General features: G+C 38.7%; 1 protein-coding gene across 3 annotated transcripts in view; it reads left to right on the plus strand.

The window, feature by feature from the left end:
* Positions 1 to 20,093, plus strand: part of TICAM2 (TIR domain containing adaptor molecule 2) — a 38,789-nt gene extending 18,696 nt beyond the window's left edge. For all 3 annotated transcript variants that reach the window (XM_049873627.1, XM_049873628.1, XM_049873629.1), the window contains one exon: positions 16,852 to 20,093. In XM_049873627.1, coding sequence (XP_049729584.1) covers positions 16,911 to 17,609 — 699 coding nt within the window. In that variant the 5' untranslated portion in view covers positions 16,852 to 16,910 and the 3' untranslated portion in view covers positions 17,610 to 20,093. The remainder of the gene's footprint in view (positions 1 to 16,851) is intronic.
* The last annotated feature ends 975 nt before the right edge of the window (positions 20,094 to 21,068 follow it).

The following is a 21,068-nucleotide window of genomic DNA, read 5'->3' on the forward strand; positions in this document are numbered from 1 at the left end:
TGTCTCTTGGGCTCCTAGTTGTCGTGTGGCCTTGGTGTTCTTCATTTTCCTTTGCTCCAGGTGGGTTGAGACCAATTGATGCATCCTAGATGGCCACTTGTTAGCATTTAAGACCCCAGACGCCACATTTCAAAGTGGGATGCAGAATGATTTCATAATAGAATTATTTTGCCAATTGACTTAGAAGTCCCCTTAAACCATGTTCCCCAAACCCCCGCCCTTGCTCCGCTGACCTTTGAAGCATTCATTTTATCCCGGAAACTTCTTTGCTTTTGGTCCAGTCCAATTCAGCTGACCTTCCAAGTATTGAGTGTTGTCTTTCCATTCACCTAAAGCAGTTCTTATCTACTGATTAATCAATAAAAAACCCTCTCCCACCCTCCCTCCCTCCCCACCTCCTAACCACAAAAGTATGTGTTCTTCTCAGGTTTACTATTTCTCAAGATCTTATAATAGTGGTCTTATACAATGTTTGTCCTTTTGCCTCTGACTAATTTCGCTCAGCGTAATGCCTTCCAGGTTCCTCCATGTTATGAAATGTTTCAGAGATTCATCACTGTTCTTTATCAATGCGTAGTATTCCATCGTGTGAATATACCACAATTTATTTACCCATTCATCCGTTGATGGGCACCTTGGTTGCTTCCAACTTTTTCCTATTGTAAACAGAGCTGCAATAAACATGGGTGTGCATATATCTGTTTGTGTGAAGGCTCTTGTATCTCTAGGGTATATTCCGAGGAGTGGGATTTCTGGGTTGTATGGTAGTTCTATTTCTAACTGTTTAAGATAACGCCAGATAGATTTCCAAAGTGGTTGTACCATTTTACATTCCCACCAGCAGTGTATAAGAGTTCCAATCTCTCCGCAGCCTCTCCAACATTTATTATTTTGTGTTTTTTGGATTAATGCCAGCCTTGCTGGTGTGAGATGGAATCTCATCGTAGTTTTAATTTGCGTTTCTCTAATGGCTAATGATCGAGAGCATTTTCTCATGTATCTGTTGGCTGCCTGAATATCTTCTTTAGTGAAATGTGTGTTCATATCCTTTGCCCACTTTTTGATTGGGTTGTTTGTCTTTTTGTGGTTGAGTTTTGACAGAATCATGTAGATTTTAGAGATCAGGCACTGGTCGGAGATGTCATAGCTGAAAATTCTTTCCCAGTCTGTAGGTGGTCTTTTTACTCTTTTGGTGAAGTCTTTAGATGAGCATAGGTGTTTGATTTTTAGAAGCTCCCAGTTATCGGGTTTCTCTTCATCATTTTTGGTAATGTTTTGTATTCTGTTTATGCCTTGTATTAGGGTTCCTAGGGTTGTCCCAATTTTTTCTTCCATGATCTTTATCGTTTTAGTCTTTATGTTTAGGTCTTTGATCCACTTGGAGTTAGTTTTTGTGCATGGTGTAAGGTATGGGTCCTGTTTCATTTTTTTTGCAAATGGATATCCAATTATGCCAGCACCATTTGTTAAAAAGGCTATCTTTTCCCCAATTAATTGACACTGGTCCTTTGTCAAATATCAGCTGCTCGTATGTGGATGGATTTATATCTGGGTTCTCAATTCTGTTCCATTGGTCTATGTGCCTGTTGTTGTACCAGTACCAGGCTGTTTTGACTACTGTGGCTGTATAACGGGTTCTGAAATCAGGTAGAGTGAGGCCTCCCACTTTCTTCTTCTTTTTCAGTAATGCTTTGCTTATCCGAGGCTTCTTTCCCTTCCATATAAAGTTGGTGATTTGTTTCTCCATCATATTAAAAAATGTCATTGGAATTTGGATCGGAAGTGTATTGTATGTATAGATGGCTTTTGGTAGAATAGACATTTTTACTATGTTAAGTCTTCCCATCCATGAGCAAGGTATGTTTTTCCACTTAAGTATGTCCTTTTGAATTTCTTGTAGTAGAGCTTTGTAGTTTTCTTTGTATAGGTCTTTTACATCCTTGGTAAGATTTATTCCTAAGTATCTTATCTTCTTGGGGGCTACTGTGAATGGTATTGATTTGGTTATTTCCTCTTCGGTGTTCTTTTTGTTGATGTAGAGGAATCCAAGTGATTTTTGTATGTTTACTTTATAATCTGAGACTCTGCCAAACTCTTCTATTAGTTTCAGTAGTTTTCTGGAGGATTCCTTAGGGTTTTCTGTGTATATAATCATGTCATCTGCAAATAGTGATAACTTTACTTCCTCCTTGCCAATCCGGATACCTTTTATTTCTTTGTCTAGCCTAACTGCCCTGGCTAGGACTTCCAGCACGATGTTGAATAAGAGCAGTGATAAAGGGCGTCCTTGTCTGGTTCCCGTTCTCAAGGGAAATGCTTTCAGGTTCTCTCCATTTAGAGTGATATTGGCTGTTGGCTTTGCATAGATGCCCTTTATTATGTTGAGGAATTTTCCTTCAATTCCTATTTTGGTAAGAGTTTTTATCATAAATGGGTGTTGGACTTTGTCAAATGCCTTTTCTGCATCAATTGATAAGATCATGTGGTTTTTGTCTTTTGTTTTATTTATGTGATGGATTACATTAATGGTTTTTCTAATATTAAACCAGCCTTGCATACCTGGTATAAATCCCACTTGATCATGGTGAATTATTTTTTTGATGTGTTGTTGGATTCTATTGGCTAGAATTTTGTTGAGGATTTTTGCATCTATGTTCATGAGGGATATAGGTCTATAATTTTCTTTTTTTGTAATGTCTTTACCTGGTTTTGGTATCAGGGAGATGGTGGCTTCATAGAATGAGTTGGGTAGTATTCCGTCATTTTCTATGCTTTGGAATACCTTCAGAAGTAGTGGTGTTAACTCTTCTCTGAAGGTTTGGTAGAACTCTGCAGTGAAGCCGTCCGGGCCAGGGCTTTTTTTTCTTGGGAGTTTTTTGATTACCGTTTCAATCTCTTTTTTTTGTTATGGGTCTATTTAGTTGTTCTACTTCTGAATGTGTTAGTTTAGGTAGGTAGTGTTTTTCCAGGAATTCATCCATTTCTTCTAGGTTTTCAAATTTGTTAGAGTACAATTTTTCATAATAATCTGAAATGATTCTTTTAATTTCATTTGGTTCTGTTGTGATGTGGTCCTTCTCGTTTCTTATTTGGGTTATTTGTTTCCTTTCCTGTATTTCTTTAGTCAGTCTAGCCAATGGTTTATCAATTTTGTTAATTTTTTCAAAGAACCAGCTTTTGGCTTTGTTAATTCTTTCAATTGTTTTTCTCTTCTCTAATTCATTTAGTTCAGCTCTAATTTTTATTATTTGTTTTCTTCTGGTGCCTGATGGATTCTTTTGTTGCTCACTTTCTATTTGTTCAAGTTGTCAGGACAGTTCTCTGATTTTGGCTCTTTCTTCTTTTTGTATGTGTGCATTTATCGATATAAATTGGCCTCTGAGCACTGCTTTTGCTGTGTCCCATAGGTTTTGATAGGAAGTATTTTCATTCTCGTTGCTTTCTATGAATTTCCTTATTCCCTCCTTGATGTCTTCTATAACCCAGGCTTTTTTCAGGAGGGTATTGTTCATTTTCCAAGTATTTGATTTCTTTTCCCCAGTTTTTCTGTTATTGATCTCAAGTTTTATTGCCTTGTGGTCTGAGAAGATGTTTTGTAATATTTCGATGTTTTGGATTCTGCAAAGTTTTGTTTTATGACCTAATATGTGGTCTATTCTAGAGAATGTTCCATGTGCACTAGAAAAAAAAGTATACTTTGCAGCAGTTGGGTGGAGAGTTCTGTAGAAGTCAATGAGGTCAAGTTGGTTGATTGTTGTAAGTAGGTCTTCCGTGTCTCTATTGAGCTTCTTACTGGATGTCCTGTCCTTCTCCGGTAGTGGTGTGTTGAAGTCTCCTACTATATATGTGGAGGTGTCTATCTCACTTTTCAATTCTGTTAAAATTTGATTTATGTATCTTGCAGCCCTGCCATTGGGTGCATAAATATTTAATATGGTTATGTCTTCCTGATCAATTGTCCCTTTTATCATTATATAGTGTCCTTCTTTATCCTTTGTGGTGGATTTAAGTCTAAAGTCTATTTTGTCAGAAATTAATATTGCTACTCCTCTTCTTTTTTGCTTATTGTTTGCTTGATATATTTTTTTCCATCCTTTGAGTTTTAGTTTGTTTGTGTCTCTAAGTCTAAGGTGTGTCTCTTGTAGGCAGCATATAGATGGATCGTGTTTCTTTATCCAGTCTGTGACTCTCTGTCTCTTTATTGGTGCATTTAGTCCATTTACATTCAGCGTAATTATAGATAAATAAGTTTTTAGTGCTGTCATTTTGATACCTTTTTATGTGTGTTGTTGACAATTTCATTTTTCCACATACTTTTTTGTGCTGAGGTGTTTTTCTTAGTAAATTGTGAGATCCTCATTTTCATAGTGTTTGACTTTATGTTAGTTGAGTCGTTACGTTTTTCTTGGCTTTTATCTTGAGTTATAGAGTTGTTATACCTTTTTGTGGTTACCTTATTATTTACCCCTATTTTTCTAAGTAAAAACCTAACTTGTATTGTTCTATATCGCCTTGTATCACTCTCCATATGGCAGTTCAATGCCTCCTGTATTTAGTCCCTCTTTTTGATTATTGTGATCTTTTACCTATTGACTTCCATAATTCCCTGTTATGTGTATTTTTTTTTTTAATTAATCTTAATTTGTTTGTTTTTGTGCTTTCCCTATTTGAGTTGATATCAGGACGTTCTGTTTTGTGACCTTGTGTTGTGCTGATATCTGATATTATTGGTTCTCTGACCAAACAATATCCTTTAGTATTTCTTGTAGCTTTGGTTTGGTTTTTGCAAATTCTCTAAACTTGTGTTTATTTGAAAATATCTTAATTTTGCCTTCATATTTCAGAGAGAGTTTTGCTGGATATATGATCCTTGGCTGGCAGTTTTTCTCCCTCAGTGCTCTGTATATGTCATCTCATTGCCTTCTTGCCTGCATGGTTTCTGCTGAGTAGTCTGAACTTATTCTTATTGATTCTCCCTTGAAGGAAACCTTTCTTTTTCTCCCTGGCTGCTTTTAAAATTTTCTGTTTATCTTTGGTTTTGGTGAGTTTGATGATAATATGTCTTGGAGTTTTTCTTTTTGTATCAATCTTAAATGGGGTTCGATGAGCATCTTGGATAGATATCCTTTCGTCTTTCATGATGTCAGGGAAGTTTTCTGTCAGGAGTTCTTCAACTATTTTCTCTGTGTTTTCTGTCCCCCCTCCCTGTTCTGGGACTCCAATCACCCGCAGGTTATCCTTCTTGATAGAGTCCCACATGATTCTTAGGGTTTCTTCTTTTTTTTTAATTCTTTTATCTGATTTTTTTTCAGCTATGTTGGTGTTGATTCCCTGGTCCTCCAGATGTCCCAGTCTGCATTCTAATTGCTCGAGTCTGCTCCTCTGACTTCCTATTGCGTTGTCTAATTCTGTAATTTTATTGTTAATCTTTTGGATTTCTACATGCTGTCTCTCTATGGATTCTTGCAACTTATTAATTTTTCCACTATGTTCTTGAATAATCTTTTTGAGTTCTTCAACAGTTTTATCAGTGTGTTCCTTGGCTTTTTCTGCAGTTTGCCTTATTTCATTTGTGATGTCTTGAAGCATTCTGTAAATTAGTTTTTTATATTCTGTATCTGATAATTCCAGGATTGTATCTTCATTTGGGAAAGATTTTGATTCTTTTGTTTGGTGGGTTGGAGAAGCTGTCATGGTCTGCTTCTTTACGTGGTTTGATATGGATTGTTGTCTCCGAGCCATCACTGGGAAACTAGTTTTTCCAGAAAATCCGCTAAAAAAAATGCAGTCAGATCCCTATCAGAGTTCTCCCTCTGGCTCAGGCTATTCGAATGTTAATGAAGCCACCTGCGTCCAGTCCAAATCCCGGCGGGACGGTTCCCCGGCTGGGACGCTGCTCTCCTTGTTCCAAGACCTGTCACTGCCTCCCGGGGACTTCTCCTACCGGCTGCGTCCCACGCCGCCCGCAGAACTGGCTGGTCCCCCTCCCAGGGTTAGTTCAGAGGGGTGGAGCAGCTCTCTGTGCTTGTGCCGTACCTGACTGGTACCCTGGCTTCAGGCTCTGAAAACAATCACTGCTTCCCCATATTAGTTCGTTCTCCGTCTCTAAATCTGTGTTTGTTGTTCAGGGTTCGTAGATTGTTATGTATGTGATCGATTCACTTGTTTTTCCGTGTCTTTGTTGTAAGAGGGATCCGAGGTAGCCTCTGCCTAATCTGCCATCTTGGCTCCGCCTCCTCAATATAAACCTTTTGATAGGCGTTAGGCATTTCAACCATTATCTTTTCTAAAAAATGTAAGTAGGAATTGTATAGAAACACACACTTTTCAATTCCTGTGAACCTCATGTCCTTTCCCCAGCTGCCACCCTTGGTCTCCTTCTCCAATTTAGCTCAGGGGAAGGAGATGAAATCTAAATGTTTTAACCCTGGTGCTGGCTGTTCCTGATGGGGGTGGAGGACTCAATAACCCATCAATAAAGAGTTCTTTACTAGAATAGAAGAAAGGCATGCAGTGTGGAAGGAAGTATGCTTTCCTATTCCTTTTGTGTCCCACCCCTACCACCTACTTCCTTCAGCACAGCACAACTTTATGTTCTCGTAAAGCACTCTTTTTTTTTCTAAGTCAGTCTCTCATAGAAAAATTTATATACACCTTGCTAATACTCCTAGTTGCTCTCCCCTAATTCATTCCTTCCCTCCACTCTCTATTTTCCTGTCCATTCGTCCAGCTTCTGACCCCGTCTGCCCTCTTATCTCCCCTCCAGACAGGAGCTGCCCACATAGTCTCATGTGTCTACTTGATCCAAGAAGCTCATTTCTCACCAGTATCATTTTCTATCCCATGGTCCAGTCCAGTCCCTGTCAGAAGAGTTGGCTTTGAGAATGGTTCCTGTCTTGGGCTGACAGAAGGTCTGGGGACCATAACCTCTGGGGTCTTTCTAGTATCAGTCAGACCATTAAGTCTGGTCTTTTTACAAGAATTTGAGGCCTGCATCCCACTAGTCTCCTGCACCCTCAGGGGTTCTCTGTTGTATTCCCTGCCAGGGCAGTCAACAGTTGTAGCCAGGCACCATCTAGTTCTTCTGGTCTCAGGCTGATGTAAAAGAAAAGTAGTCTCTGGTTTATGTGGCCCTTTCTGTCTCTTGCGCTCATAATTACCTTGTGTTTTTGGTATTCTTCATTCTCCTTTGCTCCACGTGGATTGAGACCAACTGATGCATCTTAGAGGGCTGCTTGCTAGCATTGAAGACCCCAGACGCCACTCTCCAAAGTGGGATCAAAGGCATCAATTCTTCTTCAGTCTTCCTTATTCATTATACAGCTTTTGCATGCATACGAGGCAGTTGAAAATACTATGGCCTGGGTCAGGCAAACCTAAGTCCTCAAAGTGACATCTTTGCTTTTTAACACATTAAAAAGCTATTTTGCAGCAGATTTTCACAATGCAATATGCCATTTTTAAACAGTGGTTATAAAAAAAAAAAAAAGATAATTATTTCTTCTTTAACTCTGGTCTTTGCTCATAAAAAATACTCTAAAATACAGACATATAGAGCTATATTTGAAAATATGGAACCTATATTTATTTTTTCTAAATTTTCTGACTTTTGATAAAAAGACCCCCCCCCCCAAAAAAAACTGCTCGTTTGGTGGATAAGGTTCCCTGGGTGGTACAAATCGTTTGTGCTGGGTTACTAATGGAAAGGTTGGCAGTTTGAATCCACCCAGTGGCACCACGAAAGAAAGGCCTGGAGATCTAATTCCATAAGATGAAAACCACATAGAGTATATTGCTACTCTGACACACATGGGTCACCCGGGTTGGGATCAACTCAATGGCCACAGGCTTTTGTTGGGGGGGGGGCAGGGGTAACAGGATGTATTATTGGTGACATTGTTAACATTTTCTGAAGGGTTATTTAAATTAGATTTACATGAGTACTTTTATTCATAGCTGATCTAAATCTTCCACTCTCGATTTAAAAAATTTAAAATAAAATGATGAGTGAGTACAGATATAATCATTCTTTGTTGATTTCATTGAAGAAAATCACAAGTTTTTGTTTCAGATTTCACTTCCAAACTGAAATATTAATTTTTCCCTAAGTGAGTAAAGTATATTTTCTTCAGTATTTCCAGGATTAGCTGGAAAAAGATATTCTTTAGTTTTCACACACCCTTATTACAATTTCTTCTTCGTTAGCCACCTAGCCAACGCTGCCTGACCCCATACAAACAAGGTCTGAACCAGTGACTCCTGGATATCATCTCATTTGACATTTCAGATCTCTTTATGCTGAGTCAGTAGAGCTGCTGTCAGCCATCTTTGAGATATTCATATTCGGTTTTGTATTTGCATTTTCTACAAAAATAAATATTGTATTTGCTATTTGAATGTTCCGTTTCTTCGGGTTTCTCCTTTCTAGTCTACATGATCATTAGATAATGGACAAATTGGATTTAAACTTCACATGGAATAAGTGTTATGGCACATTTTCACTAAAATACCAAAATATTTTAATCTGGAGGTATATACTGTTAATATAATAACATTTAAATTTTCCAAATATCTCCTGTTATATTAAACAGACCTCCTGTTTAACTGACCCTTGACTGCCTGTGGTAGCCCTTGTGAGGCTCACAAAAGACAAGTAATTTAGTTTTCCAGTGATCTATGTGGTATTTCTTTCTTAGGACCTATGTTTTGTGTGTGTGTGTGTGTGTATTATACTGTGTTTGAACTTTTCAGGTTAAATGGAAGTTTCCGTTTTTAATGTCTTTTCTTTTTTTAACTTTTATGATATAAAATATAGATAACAGAACATTTCAACTATTTTTACATGTACAATTCAGTAGCATTAACTACACCATGTTGTACAACCATCACCACTCATTTTTTTTGTTTGTTTTTGTTTTGTTTTAATAATTTTTATTGAGCTTTAAGTGAACGTTTACAAATCAAGTCAGTCTGTCACATATAAGCTTATATACACCTTACTCCATACTCCCACTTACTCTCCCCCTAATGAGTCAGCCCTTCCAGTCTCTCCTTTTGTGATAATTTTGCCAGTTTCTAACCCTCTCTACCCTCCCATCTCTCCTCCGGACAGGAGATGCCAACACAGTCTCAAGTGTCCACCTCATACAAGTAGCTCACTCCTCATCAGCATCTCTCTCCTACCCACTGTCCAGTCCCTTCCATGTCTGATCAGTTGTCTTCGGGAATGGTTCCTGTCCTGGGCCAACAGAAGGTCTGGGGACCATGACCTCCAGGATTCCTCTAGTCTCAGTCAGACCATTAAGTCTGGTCTTTTTATGAGAATTTGGGGTCTGCATCCCACTGATCTCCTGCTCCCTCAGGGGTTCTCTGTTGTGCTCCCTGTCAGGGCAGTCATCGGTTGTGGCCAGGCACCATCTAGTTCTTCTGGTCTCAGGATGATGTAAGTCTCTGGTTCATGTGGCCCTTTCTGTCTCTTGGGCTCATAGTTATCGTGTGACGTTGGTGTTCTTCCTTCTCCTTTGATCCAGATGGGTTGAGACCAATTGATGCATCTTAGATGGCCGCTTGTTAACATTTAAGACCCCAGACACCGCATTTCAAAGTGGGACGCAGAATGTTTTCATAGTAGAATTATTATGCCAATTGACTTAGAAGTCCCCTTAAACCATAGTCCCCAAACCCCCGCCCTTGCTCCGCTGACCTTTGAAGCATTCAGTTTATCCCGGAAACTTCTTTGCTTTTGGTCCAGTCCAGTTGAGCTGACCTTCCGTGTATTGAGTATTGTCCTTTCCTTCGCCTAAAGCAGTTCTTATCTACTAACTAATCAGTAAATAACCCTCTCCCACCAGCCCTCCCTCCCCACCTCGTAACCACAAAAGTATGTGTTCTTCTCAGTTTATACTATTTCTCAAGGTCTTATAATAGTGGTCTTATACAATATTTGTCCTTTTGCCTCTGACTAATTTTACTCAGCATAATGCCTTCCAGGATCCTCCATGTTATGAAATGTTTCACAGATTCGTCACTGTTCTTTATCGATGTGTAGTATTCCATTGTGTGAATATACCACAATTTATTTAACCATTCATCCATTGATGGACACCTTGGTTGCTTCCAGCTTTTTGCTATTGTAAACAGAGATACAATAAACATGGGTGTGCATATATCTGTTTGTGTGAAGGCTCTTATTTCTCTAGGGTATATTCCAAGGAGTGGGATTTCTGGGTTGTATGGTAGTTCTATTTCTAACTTTTTAAGAAAACACCAGATAGATTTCCAAAGTGGTTGTACCATTTTACATTCCCACCAGCAGTGTATAAGACTTCCAATCTCTTCACAGCCTCTCCAACATCTATTATTTTGTGTTTTTTGGATTAATGCCAGCCTTGTTGGAGTGAGATGGAATCTCATTGTAGTTTTAATTTGCATTTCTCTAATGGCTAATGATCGAGAGCATTTTCTCATGTATCTGTTAGCTGCCTGAATATCTTCTTTAGTGAAGTGCGTGTTCATATCCTTTGCCCACTTCTTGATTGGGTTGTTTGTCTTTTTGTGGTTGAGTTTTGACAGAATCATATAGATTTTAGAGATCAGGGGCTGGTAGGAGATGTCATAGCTGAAAATTCTTTCCCAGTCTGTAGGTGGTCTTTTTACTCTTTTGGTGAAGTCTTTAGATGAGCATAGGTGTTTGATTTTTAGAAGCTCCCAGTTATCTGGTTTCTCTTCGTCATTTTTGGTAATGTTTTGTATTCTGTTTATGCCTTCTATTAGGGCTCCCAATGTTGTCCCTATTTTTTCTTCCATGATCTTTATTGTTTTAGTCTTTATGTTTAGGACTTTGATCCACTCGGAGTTAGTTTTTGTGCATGGTGTGAGGTATGGGTCCTGTTTCATTTTTTTGCAAATGGATATCCAGTTATGCCAGCACCATTTGTTAAAAAGACTATCTTTTCCCCAATTAACTGACACTGGGCCTTTGTCAAATATCAGCTGCTCGTATGTGGATGGATTTATATCTGGGTTCTCAATTCTGTTCCATTGGTCTATGTGCCTGTTGTTGTACCAGTACCAGGCTGTTTTGACTACTGTGGCTGTATAACGGGTTCTGAAATCAGGTAGAGTGAGGCCTCCCACTTTCTTCTTCTTTTTCAGTAATGCTTTGCTTATCCGAGGCTTCTTTCCCTTCCATATAAAGTTGGTGATTTGTTTCTCCATCACATTAAAAAATGTCATTGGAATTTGGATCGGAAGTGCATTGTATGTATAGATGGCTTTTGGTAGAATAGACATTTTTACTATGTTAAGTCTTCCTATCCATCAGCAAGGTATGTTTTTCCACTTAAGTAGGTCCTTTTTAGTTTCTTGTAGTAGTACTTTGTGGTTTTCTTTATATAGGTCTTTTACATCTTTGGTAAGATTTATTCCTAAGTATTTTATCTTCTTGGGGACTACTGTGAATGGTATTGACTTGGTGATTTCCTCTTCAATGTTCTTTTTGTCGATGTAGAGGAATCCAAGTGATTTTTGTATGTTTATCTTATAACCTGAGACTCTGCCAAACTCTTCTATTAGTTTCAGTAGTTTTCTGGAGGATTACTTAGGGTTTTCTGTGTATAAGATCATGTCATCTGCAAATAGAGATAATTTTACTTCCTCTTTGCCAATCCGGATGCCCTTTATTTCTTTGTCTAGCCTAATTGCTCTGGATAGGACCTCTAGCACAATGTTGAATAAGAGCGGTGATAAAGGGCATCTTTATCTGGTTCCTGTTCTCAAGGGAAATGCTTTCAGGCTCTCTCCATTTAGAGTGATGTTGGCTGGTGGCTTTGTATAGATGCCCTTTATTATGTTGAGGAATTTTCCTTCAATTCCTGTTTTGGTAAGAGTTTTTATCATAAATGGGTGTTGGACTTTGTCAAATGCCTTTTCTGCATCAATTGATAAGATCCTGTGGTTTTTGTCTTTTGTTTTATTTATGTGGTGGATTACATTAATGGTTTTTCTAATATTAAACCAGCCTTGCATACCTGGTATAAATCCCACTTGGTCATGGTGGATTATTTTTTTGATGTGTTGTTGAATTCTATTGGCTAGAATTTTGTTCAGGAGTTTTGCATCTACGTTCATGAAGGATATAGGTCTGTAATTTTCTTTTTCTGTGATGTCTTTACCTGGTTTTGGTATCAGGGAGATGGTGGCTTCATAGAAAGAGTTAGGCAGTATTCCATCATTTTCTATGCTTTGAAATACCTTTAGCAGTAGTGATGTTAACTCTTCTCTGAAAGTTTGGTAGAACTCTGCAGTAAAGCCGTCCAGGCCAGGGCTTTTTTTTCTTGGGAGTTTTTTGATTACCTTTTCAATCTCTTTTTTTGTTATGGGTCTATTTAGTTGTTCTACTTCTGATTGTGTTAGTTTAGGTAGGTAGTGTTTTTCCAGGAATTCATCCATTTCTTCTAGGTTTGCAAATTTGTTAGAGTACAATTTTTCGTAATAATCTGATATGATTCTTTTAATTTCAGTTGGGTCTGTTGTGATGTGGCCCATCTCGTTTCTTATTTGGGTTATTTGTTTCCTTTCCTGTATTTCTTTAGTCAGTCTAGCCAATGGTTTATCAATTTTGTTAATTTTTTCAAAGAACCAGCTTTTGGCTTTGTTAATTCTTTCAATTGTTTTTCTGTTCTCTAATTTTTTTTAATTCATTTAGTTCAGCTCTAATTTTTATTATTTGTTTTCTTCTGGTGCCTGATGGATTCTTTTGTTGCTCACTTTCTATTTGTTTAAGTTGTCAGGACAGTTCTCTGATTTTGGCTCTTTCTTCTTTTTGTATGTGTGCATTTATCGATATAAATTGGCCTCTGATCACCGCTTTTGCTGTGTCCCAGAGGTTTTGATAGGAAGTATTTTCATTCTCCTTGCATTCTATGAATTTCTTTATTCCCTCCTTAATGTCTTCTATAACGCAGTCTTTTTTCAGCAGGGTATTGTTCAGTTTCCAACTATTTGATTTCTTTTCCCTAATTCTTCTGTTATTGATTTCCACTTTTATGGCCTTATGGTCTAAGAAGATGCTTTGTAATATTTCGATGTTTTGGATTCTGCAAAGGTTTGTTTTATGACCTAATATGTGGTCTATTCTAGAGAATGTTCCATGTGCGCTATAAAAATAGTATACTTTGCAGCAGTTGGGTGGAGAGTTCTGTATAAGTCAATGAGGTCAAGTTGGTTGATTGTTGCAATTAAGTCTTTCGTGTCTCTATTGAGCTTCTTACTGGATGTCCTGTCCTTCTCCGAAAGTGGTGTGTTGAAGTCTCCTACTATAATTGTGGAGGTGTCTATCTCACTTTTCAGTTCTGTTAAAGTTTGTTTTATGTATCTTGCAGCCCTGTCATTGGGTGCATAAATATTTAATATGGTTATATCTTTCTGGTCAATTGTCCCTTTAGTCATTATGTAGTGTCCTTCTTTATCCTTTGTGGTGGATTTAACTTTAAAGTCTATTTTGTCAGAAATTAATATTGCTACTTCTGCTCTTTTTTGCTTATTGTTTGCTTGATATATTTTTTTCCATCCTTTGAGTTTTAGTTTGTTTGTGTCTCTAAGTCTAAGGTGTGTCTCTTGTAGATAGCATATTGATGGATTGTGTTTCTTTATCCAGTCTGAGACTCTCTCTTTATTGGTGTGTTTAGTCCATTTACATTCAGCGTAACTATAGATAAGTATGTGTTTAGTGCTGTCATTTTGATGCCTTTTTATGTGTGTTGTTGACAATTTCATTTTTCCACATACTTTTTTGTGCTGAGATGTTTTTCTTTGTAGATTGTGTGTTCCTCATTTTCATAGTATTTGACTTTATGTTTGTGGAGTCGTTACGTTTTTCTTGGTTTTTATTTTGAGTTATGGAGTTGTTATACCTCTTTGTGGTTACCTTAATATTTACCCCTATTTTTCTAAGTAAAAACCTCACTTGTATTGTCCTATATTGCCTTGTATCCCTCTCCATATGGCATAGTCCCCCTTTTTGATTATTGTGATCTTTTACATATTGACTTCAATGATTCCCTGTTTTGAGTGTTTTTTTTGTTTTTTTTATTTAAATTAATCTTAATTTGTTTTTGTGATTTCCCTATTTGAGTTGATATCAGGATGCTCTGTTCTGTGACCTTGTGTTGTGCTGGTATCTGATATTGTTGGTTTTCTGACCAATTTCCTTTAGTATTTCTTGTAGCTTTGGTTTGGTTTTTGCAAATTCTCTAAGCTTATGTTTATCTGTAAATGTCTTAATTTCGCCTTCATATTTCAGAGAGAGTTTTGCTGGATATATGATCCTTGGCTGGCAGTTCTTCTCCTTCAGTGCTCTGTATATGTCATCTCATTGCCTTCTTGCCTGCATAGTTTCTGCTGAGTAGTCTGAACTTATTCTTATTGATTCTCCATTGTAGGAGACCTTTCTTTTATCCCTGGCTGCTTTTAAAATTTTCTCTTTATCTTTGGTTTTGGCAAGTTTGATGATAATATGTCTTGGTGATTTTCTTTTTGGATCAATCTTAAATGGGGTTTGATGAGCATCTTGGATAGATATCCTTTCATCTTTCATGATGTCAGGGAAGTTTTCTGCCAACAGATCTTCAACTATTCTCTCTGTGTTTTCTGTCCTCCCTCCCTGTTCTGGGACTCCAATCACACGCAAGTTATTCTTCTTGATAGAGTCCCACAGGATTCTTAGGGTTTCTTCTTTTTTTTTTTAATTCTTTTATCTGATTTTTTTTCAGCTATATTGGTGTTAATTCCCTGGTCCTCCAGATTTCCCACTTTGCATTCTAATTGCTCGAGTCTGTTCCTCTGACTTCCTATTGCGTTGTCTAATTCTGTGATTTTATTGTTAATCTTTTGGATTTCTGAATGCTGTCTGTCTATGGATTCTTGCAACTTATTAATTTTTCCACTATGTTCTTGAATAATCTTTTTGAGTTCTTTAACTGCTATATCAGTGTGTTCCTTGGCTTTTTCTGTAAATTGCCTTATTTCATTTCTGAGGTCATCCCTGATGTCTTGAAGCATTCTGTAAATTAGTTTTTTATATTCTGTATCTGGCAATTCCAGGATTGTATCTTCATTTGGGAAAGATTTTGATTCTTTAGTTTGGGGGGTTGTAGAAGCAGTCATGGTCTGCTTCTTTATGTGGTTTGATATTGACTGCTGTCTCCGAGCCATCACTAAGACATTGTAGTGATTTATTCTATATTTGCTCACTGAGTCTTATTTTGTTTTGTTTTCTTTCAATATACTTGGATGGGCTATGAGATTGTGCTGTCGTGATTGTTGTAGCCCTTGACTCACTTATGTCCTATTACCAGTTGGTTTGGGCTGTTACCAGATATATAAGCCTGAATCCATTCACTATTCTTGAGTAGAATCTGATTTTAGGTCATCAAGTGTGTGATGCAGACTGTCACCTATCCATCTAGAGAAGTAGTGTGATAGTTGTGTGCACCAGATTCCAGTAGCAGCTGGGGTTCACTCTCCAGGGGGCGGGGGGCAGGATGCTGACAGGTTTCCCCCAAGTGTCAGTAAGGTAGGTGTGTCTCTATTCCTAAAGTACCTTGGTAGGTGGGCTCTGCAGCTGTACCTTAGGTCCCCAATGCAAGTACCTCTACAGATTGGTAGGTGTCACCCTCCTTAGACCCCTAAGGCAGGAGGCTAGGTGGTCTGGGGGGAGCTTCAGCCCTCAGCTCCCTGTTGTGGGTCAGTGAGGGCGCTGTTGAATACACAGAGATATCAGACCTGGGAAACTTGCCTTTCCAGTAAATCTGCTAAAACAATTGCAGACAGATCCCTATCAGAAGTGCCTTTGCATTATAATAGCCACCTTGTTCCCTGTAGGGATGAAAGCCCTAGTCTGTGGATCACATATGCTTGGGTGGAGCTGGTTCTGTGTTTTTAGTCCAATTAGGGAAGGATTTTTGGTCCCTGGGTGTTTTGTAGTTGCTTCTCTCAGGCCAGGAGAATGGGTTAGGAAAAGACCAAAAAAGGAGGAAAAGAAAGAAGGAAAAACCGCAGGGCAGTTTACTCTCTGGCTCAGGAAATTCCAATGTTAATGAAGCCGCCTGGGAAGGGGAGGGGAGGGTTCAGATAAATAGGAGAGAGTAGCACCCGGGAATATAGACAAAGTTACTTATCTTGCTTGGGATGACTGTTTTATCTGACATTCCAGAGGGGCTTCTCGACTGTGTGTGCTGGCTGGGTAGAGAGTGCCCCCGAGGGTCAGGCCCACGTCCCGTGCTTGCGCTGTCTCAGAAGCCATGGTTAGTTCCTCCGCTCCCAGTCCAAAGCCCAGTGCCAAGGTTCCCCGGCTGGGACGCAGCACTCCCAGCTCCAAAACCAGTTGCTGCCTCCCGGTGACTTCTCCTCTTGTCAGCCGCGTTGCTGTGCTGCCTGTGTGCACTGGCTGGGCTTCCCCTGAGGTCAGTTCAGGGGGCTAGGGTTGCGCCCCATGTTTGCGCCCTCTCAGGATGCTGCGCTCTGCTCCCCTGCTCCCAGTCCAAAGCCCGGCGCCAGGGTTTCCTGACTGGGACACTGGCTCCAGGCTCCGAAAACAGTCGCTGCTTCCCCGTGGTTGTTCATTCTCGGTTTCTGTCACTCAGGTCAACTCTTTAGATCTGTGTTTGATGGTCAGGGTTCGTAGATTGTCATGTATGTGATCAATTCACTTGTTTTTCCGAGCCTTTGTTGCAAGAGGGATCGGAGGTAGCGTCTACCTAGTCAGCCATCTTGGCCCCCATCCACCACTCATTTTTAATGTTTTGATTAAATTTATAATATTCATTTGCTTTGTTATTTCTTTTTTTTTAGAATGAAAAGCGGTGCTGAGGAATAAATAAAGCTCTACACTTCTTACTTGAATATTTATAATGGGTACTGGGAAGTCTAAAATAGATCCCTGCCCTCTTTCTCTCTCTTTGGGTAAAAGCCACATTGTGGATACAAGTCCAAGACGTCATGAGTCAGAGTCCAAGAAATCAGACAAACTCCCCCTACGTGATCGGGCTGAGCATATCTGTACAACAGAGAAGCCAGCAGGAGAGCAGGAGAGAGTGGAAGAGATGCCTGAAGAGGAAGCAGAAGAAGAGGTGTTCTTCAAATTTGTAATACTGCATGCGGAAAGCGACATAAATGAAGCCCTCAGGGTCCAGAATCTGCTACAAGATGACTTTGGTGTCAAACCTGGAATAATCTTTGCTGAGATGCCATGTGGCAAACAGCATTTACAGAATTTAGATGATGCTGTAAATGGGTCTGCATGGACAATCTTATTGTTGACTGAAAACTTTTTGAGAGATACCTGGTGTAAGTTCCAGTTCTATTCTTCCCTAATGAACTCTGTCAACAGGCAGCACAAATACAACTCTGTTATACCCATGCGGCCCCTAAACAATTCCCTTCCCCGAGAAAGGACTCCCTTTGCTCTGCGAACCATCAATGCCCTAGAGGAAGGAAGTCGTGGCTTTCATACTCAAGTAGAAAGAATTTTTCAGGAGTCTGTATATAAGACACAAAAAACTATATGGCAAGAGACAAGAAATACAGCAGGAAGGCAATTTATTGACTGAGACAAAACACATAACACATGGCTGGGTCTTGTAAAATAAATGACTTGTCTTCACTTAAGAAAGCGATTTCTATGAAATTTTTAAATAAAAGAGAGCCTTATTCTTACAGAAACCAACGGCACAAAGGAAAGAAATTTCTGCAGGACAACCTACGGAAATGTAGTACTTTTTTAACTAAATTTTTATTTTTGGAGAAAATATATACAACAAAACATGCACGTACTCAAAAATTTCTGTATGTACAGATCAGTGCCATTCGTTACAGTTGTCACATTGTGTTACCATTCTCACTATCTCTACCCATATTTTTTCACCATCATTAACTTTTACTCTCTTTGCCCCTTAAAGTTCTTCTCCATGCTTTAGAGTTACTGTTGTCAATTTGCTATTATACAGATAATTCTTTAAAAGAGTACAATGTTCAAGGCTGGCATTCTTTATTAATTGAGCTAAACTGTTGCTTTGTTTACAGATGACTTCATGGGGTATTTTTGGCTCAAGGTATAAAGATTATTTCCAGACAATAGATTCAGGGGTTTCCCCAGTCTCAGTGGATGTAGTAAGTCTGTTTTCTGTAAGAATTTGATGTTCTGTTCCACATTTTTCTTCCTTTTGATCAGGAGCCATCTATTGGGTCCTTGATCAAAATGTTTAGTAGTGGTAGCCCGGCACCAACCATTTCTTCTGGTCTCGTGGCAGAAGAGGTAGTAATTCATGAAAGCAACTAGACCTGCAGTCCATTGCTTTCTCCAATTCCTGGGTATCCTTCTTCTACTGCTCCAGGCAAATAGAGATCAATTGTTTATCTTAGGTGGCTTCTGGCTTTTAAGACTCCAGATGCTATAGAAATGTAGTACTTTTTGATGACTTGATAAACTCAAGATTATCAAAGTTTCAAGAACTTTTATGGTTTTCTTAGTTTATGGATATGACAAAGAGTATTCTCAATTGATACTTCTTGTATTGAACCCTGGACAGAAACATATGTGATAGACATTTAAAAATGCTTCCATTTTCTGAGTTTTGTTCTTCTCAAAGGACACAGAAGAAAATGTTCCCAAGAGATCTTACCACCTTCTCTTCTGAGGCAGTTTTTACAAATGTTATAATAAAACATTCCCGTTATTGTCACCCAGAAATATGGATTGCAGGAAAAGAAGATTTAGAGTGTTGAGTGCTGATGTATGTGAAATAAAAAGTAGACATGAGCATGGTGAAACTTCCTAAAAGAATCTAGTCAAAAATGTTTCCTTTCTGCTGGAATTTGCACATTTGGAGTCCACCATTGATTAGCAGTCCATTTGATCGTATGGTGGTTAGACTCCATGGATTGGTGTTGAGATGTCCCCTGGAGCCTGGAGTGTTCCAACTTAGTCATTATCTGTAACTAAGGCTTTATTTGCAGAGCTTCTGAAAGGTGTATGATTGTGTCCATCTGATATTAAAGGAGCAATATCAAGCACAAATTGGGGACAGGGTGGAGTGTGAGTCACATTATGTTGTAACTGGAAAAACACCCTATGGGGAGTCGGGAGACCTGGTTCTAGTCCAATCTCTGCCATGGAGGACGAGTGTGACTGTAGGCAAGCCACTTCCTTTCCTTTATCTGTGAAATGAAAGGGTTGGATTGATGGATGCAAGAACCTTTGTCCACTCCCAGAATGTGAAAAACTAGGAACCAGAAAAGGGATCAGGTGGAAAAGATAGCATTTTATAATGTGACATATAGTATAATAGCTGCAGGAGCTTTATATATACTTATAATTAAAGAATAATTTTGTATGTTTACAACTTAATTTGTTTTAAATCCTGTCTATTATACTTTTCTAGTAGCAGAAAAGAATAATAATACGTGCTTACTCAGGTTTTTAAAAATACATTTTTATAGAGACCTTTGAATAAAGACATTCTGCCTAATTTTTTTTTTCTCCCTATCCCCACTTCTCTTTATCCCCAAAGGGTTCAGTTTGGAGCCCTGGTGATGCAGTGGTTAAGAGCTACGGCTGTTAACCAAAAAGTCAGCAGTTTGAGTCCACCAGCTGCTCCTTGGAAACTGTATGGGGAAGTTCTACTCTGTCCTATAGGGTCAGAATAAACTCAATGGCAGTGGGTTTGGTTTTGGTTTGAGTATGGGGTCTGGTCACATGAAGAGCCATGAGTCTAAATGTTCCATGGAGAACATTTTCCAATAATCCTACAAGTCAAACCTTGTACTCTATTAAGACTTATTAAAGGAGAAGATTGTTTTCATTGCATGGTGACATTATCTTGACCTAAAGTCTCTGTCTATCATAGTGTCTTACTACTCACTTTTCTTTTTCAGTTTTAAATAATAAGTATTTTTGTTTGTTTGTTTGCCATAATGTTTCCTGTATCTCAAATTTCATGTACTAATGAAACATTAACCACCCACCCTTCATGCCCACCAAACTTGGAGCAATTGATGATGGATGGTATTTTTAAAATAAATGTCTTTGTTCTTTATCCTTGACTAAGCTTGATTTCTAACTCCAGGGAAGATTAGTAGATCACCTGGCCTTTCTTCTTAGTCCAGAAGTTCTCTGAAACTTATTCGGCATTATAGCAACATGCAGGCCTCCACTGACAAATGAGCGGTGGCTGTGCGTGAGGCGCATTGGCTGGAAATTGAACCTGGGTTTCCCACATGGAAGGCAAGAATCTTACCATTGAACCACCACTGCCTGGTTTCCAGTGAAGATTATGGAAAAGGGTTTTGAAAAGAAGGATCAACCTGTACTCCTTCATAGAGCATCAGGCACAAGGTCTCACCTGATTTAGATTTAGTACTTTTTCATGATGAAGAAACTGAATAATGCTGAATAACTATATGTTGAAATTAACAATTGTAACAAGGTATTATCAAAATAGCAAAACTGAGGATGAAAAGAGGTAAAGGTGTGGACTTAGTGCTGTGATGTGTGTGTATATATATATGTCCACATGTATAAATATAGATACATAAACATGGAGAAATCCTGGGAAAAGGTGCCACAAGTTGGGGAGTTTCCACTTTGAGTAGTACTCTTTGGGCATTAATGCCCATCTGATGCTGCACATAAAAGAATCTCAGCTGTGCCTTATGTATGGGTTAGGATGCTTTCAGCTGTAAGAAACAGAAACTCAATGTCACATGGCCTAAACCACAAGGTAAATTTGTTATCTACTTGAATACGTCACCCAAGGTATGGTGGCTCAAAGGGTCATTAAAAACCCAGGTTTTCCCCCATCTTCTTGCTCTGCCATCCTCAGTGTTTCAGTTGAGTTCCCCTCAGAGTTGTAGCACGGCTGCTACAGTGCAGGCCCCACATACAGACATGACAGTGTCCAGCATGATAAGATGATGGTAGTGGTCTGCCCAGTGGAGAAAAAAAATTTTTACCCTTGCATTATTTAAAATTGTTGATACCTGGTGATAATAAAAAGCCAACTTGTAGTCTG

Source organism: Elephas maximus, chromosome 2 (assembly GCF_024166365.1).
Source record: "Elephas maximus indicus isolate mEleMax1 chromosome 2, mEleMax1 primary haplotype, whole genome shotgun sequence".
NCBI lineage: Eukaryota > Metazoa > Chordata > Mammalia > Proboscidea > Elephantidae > Elephas > Elephas maximus.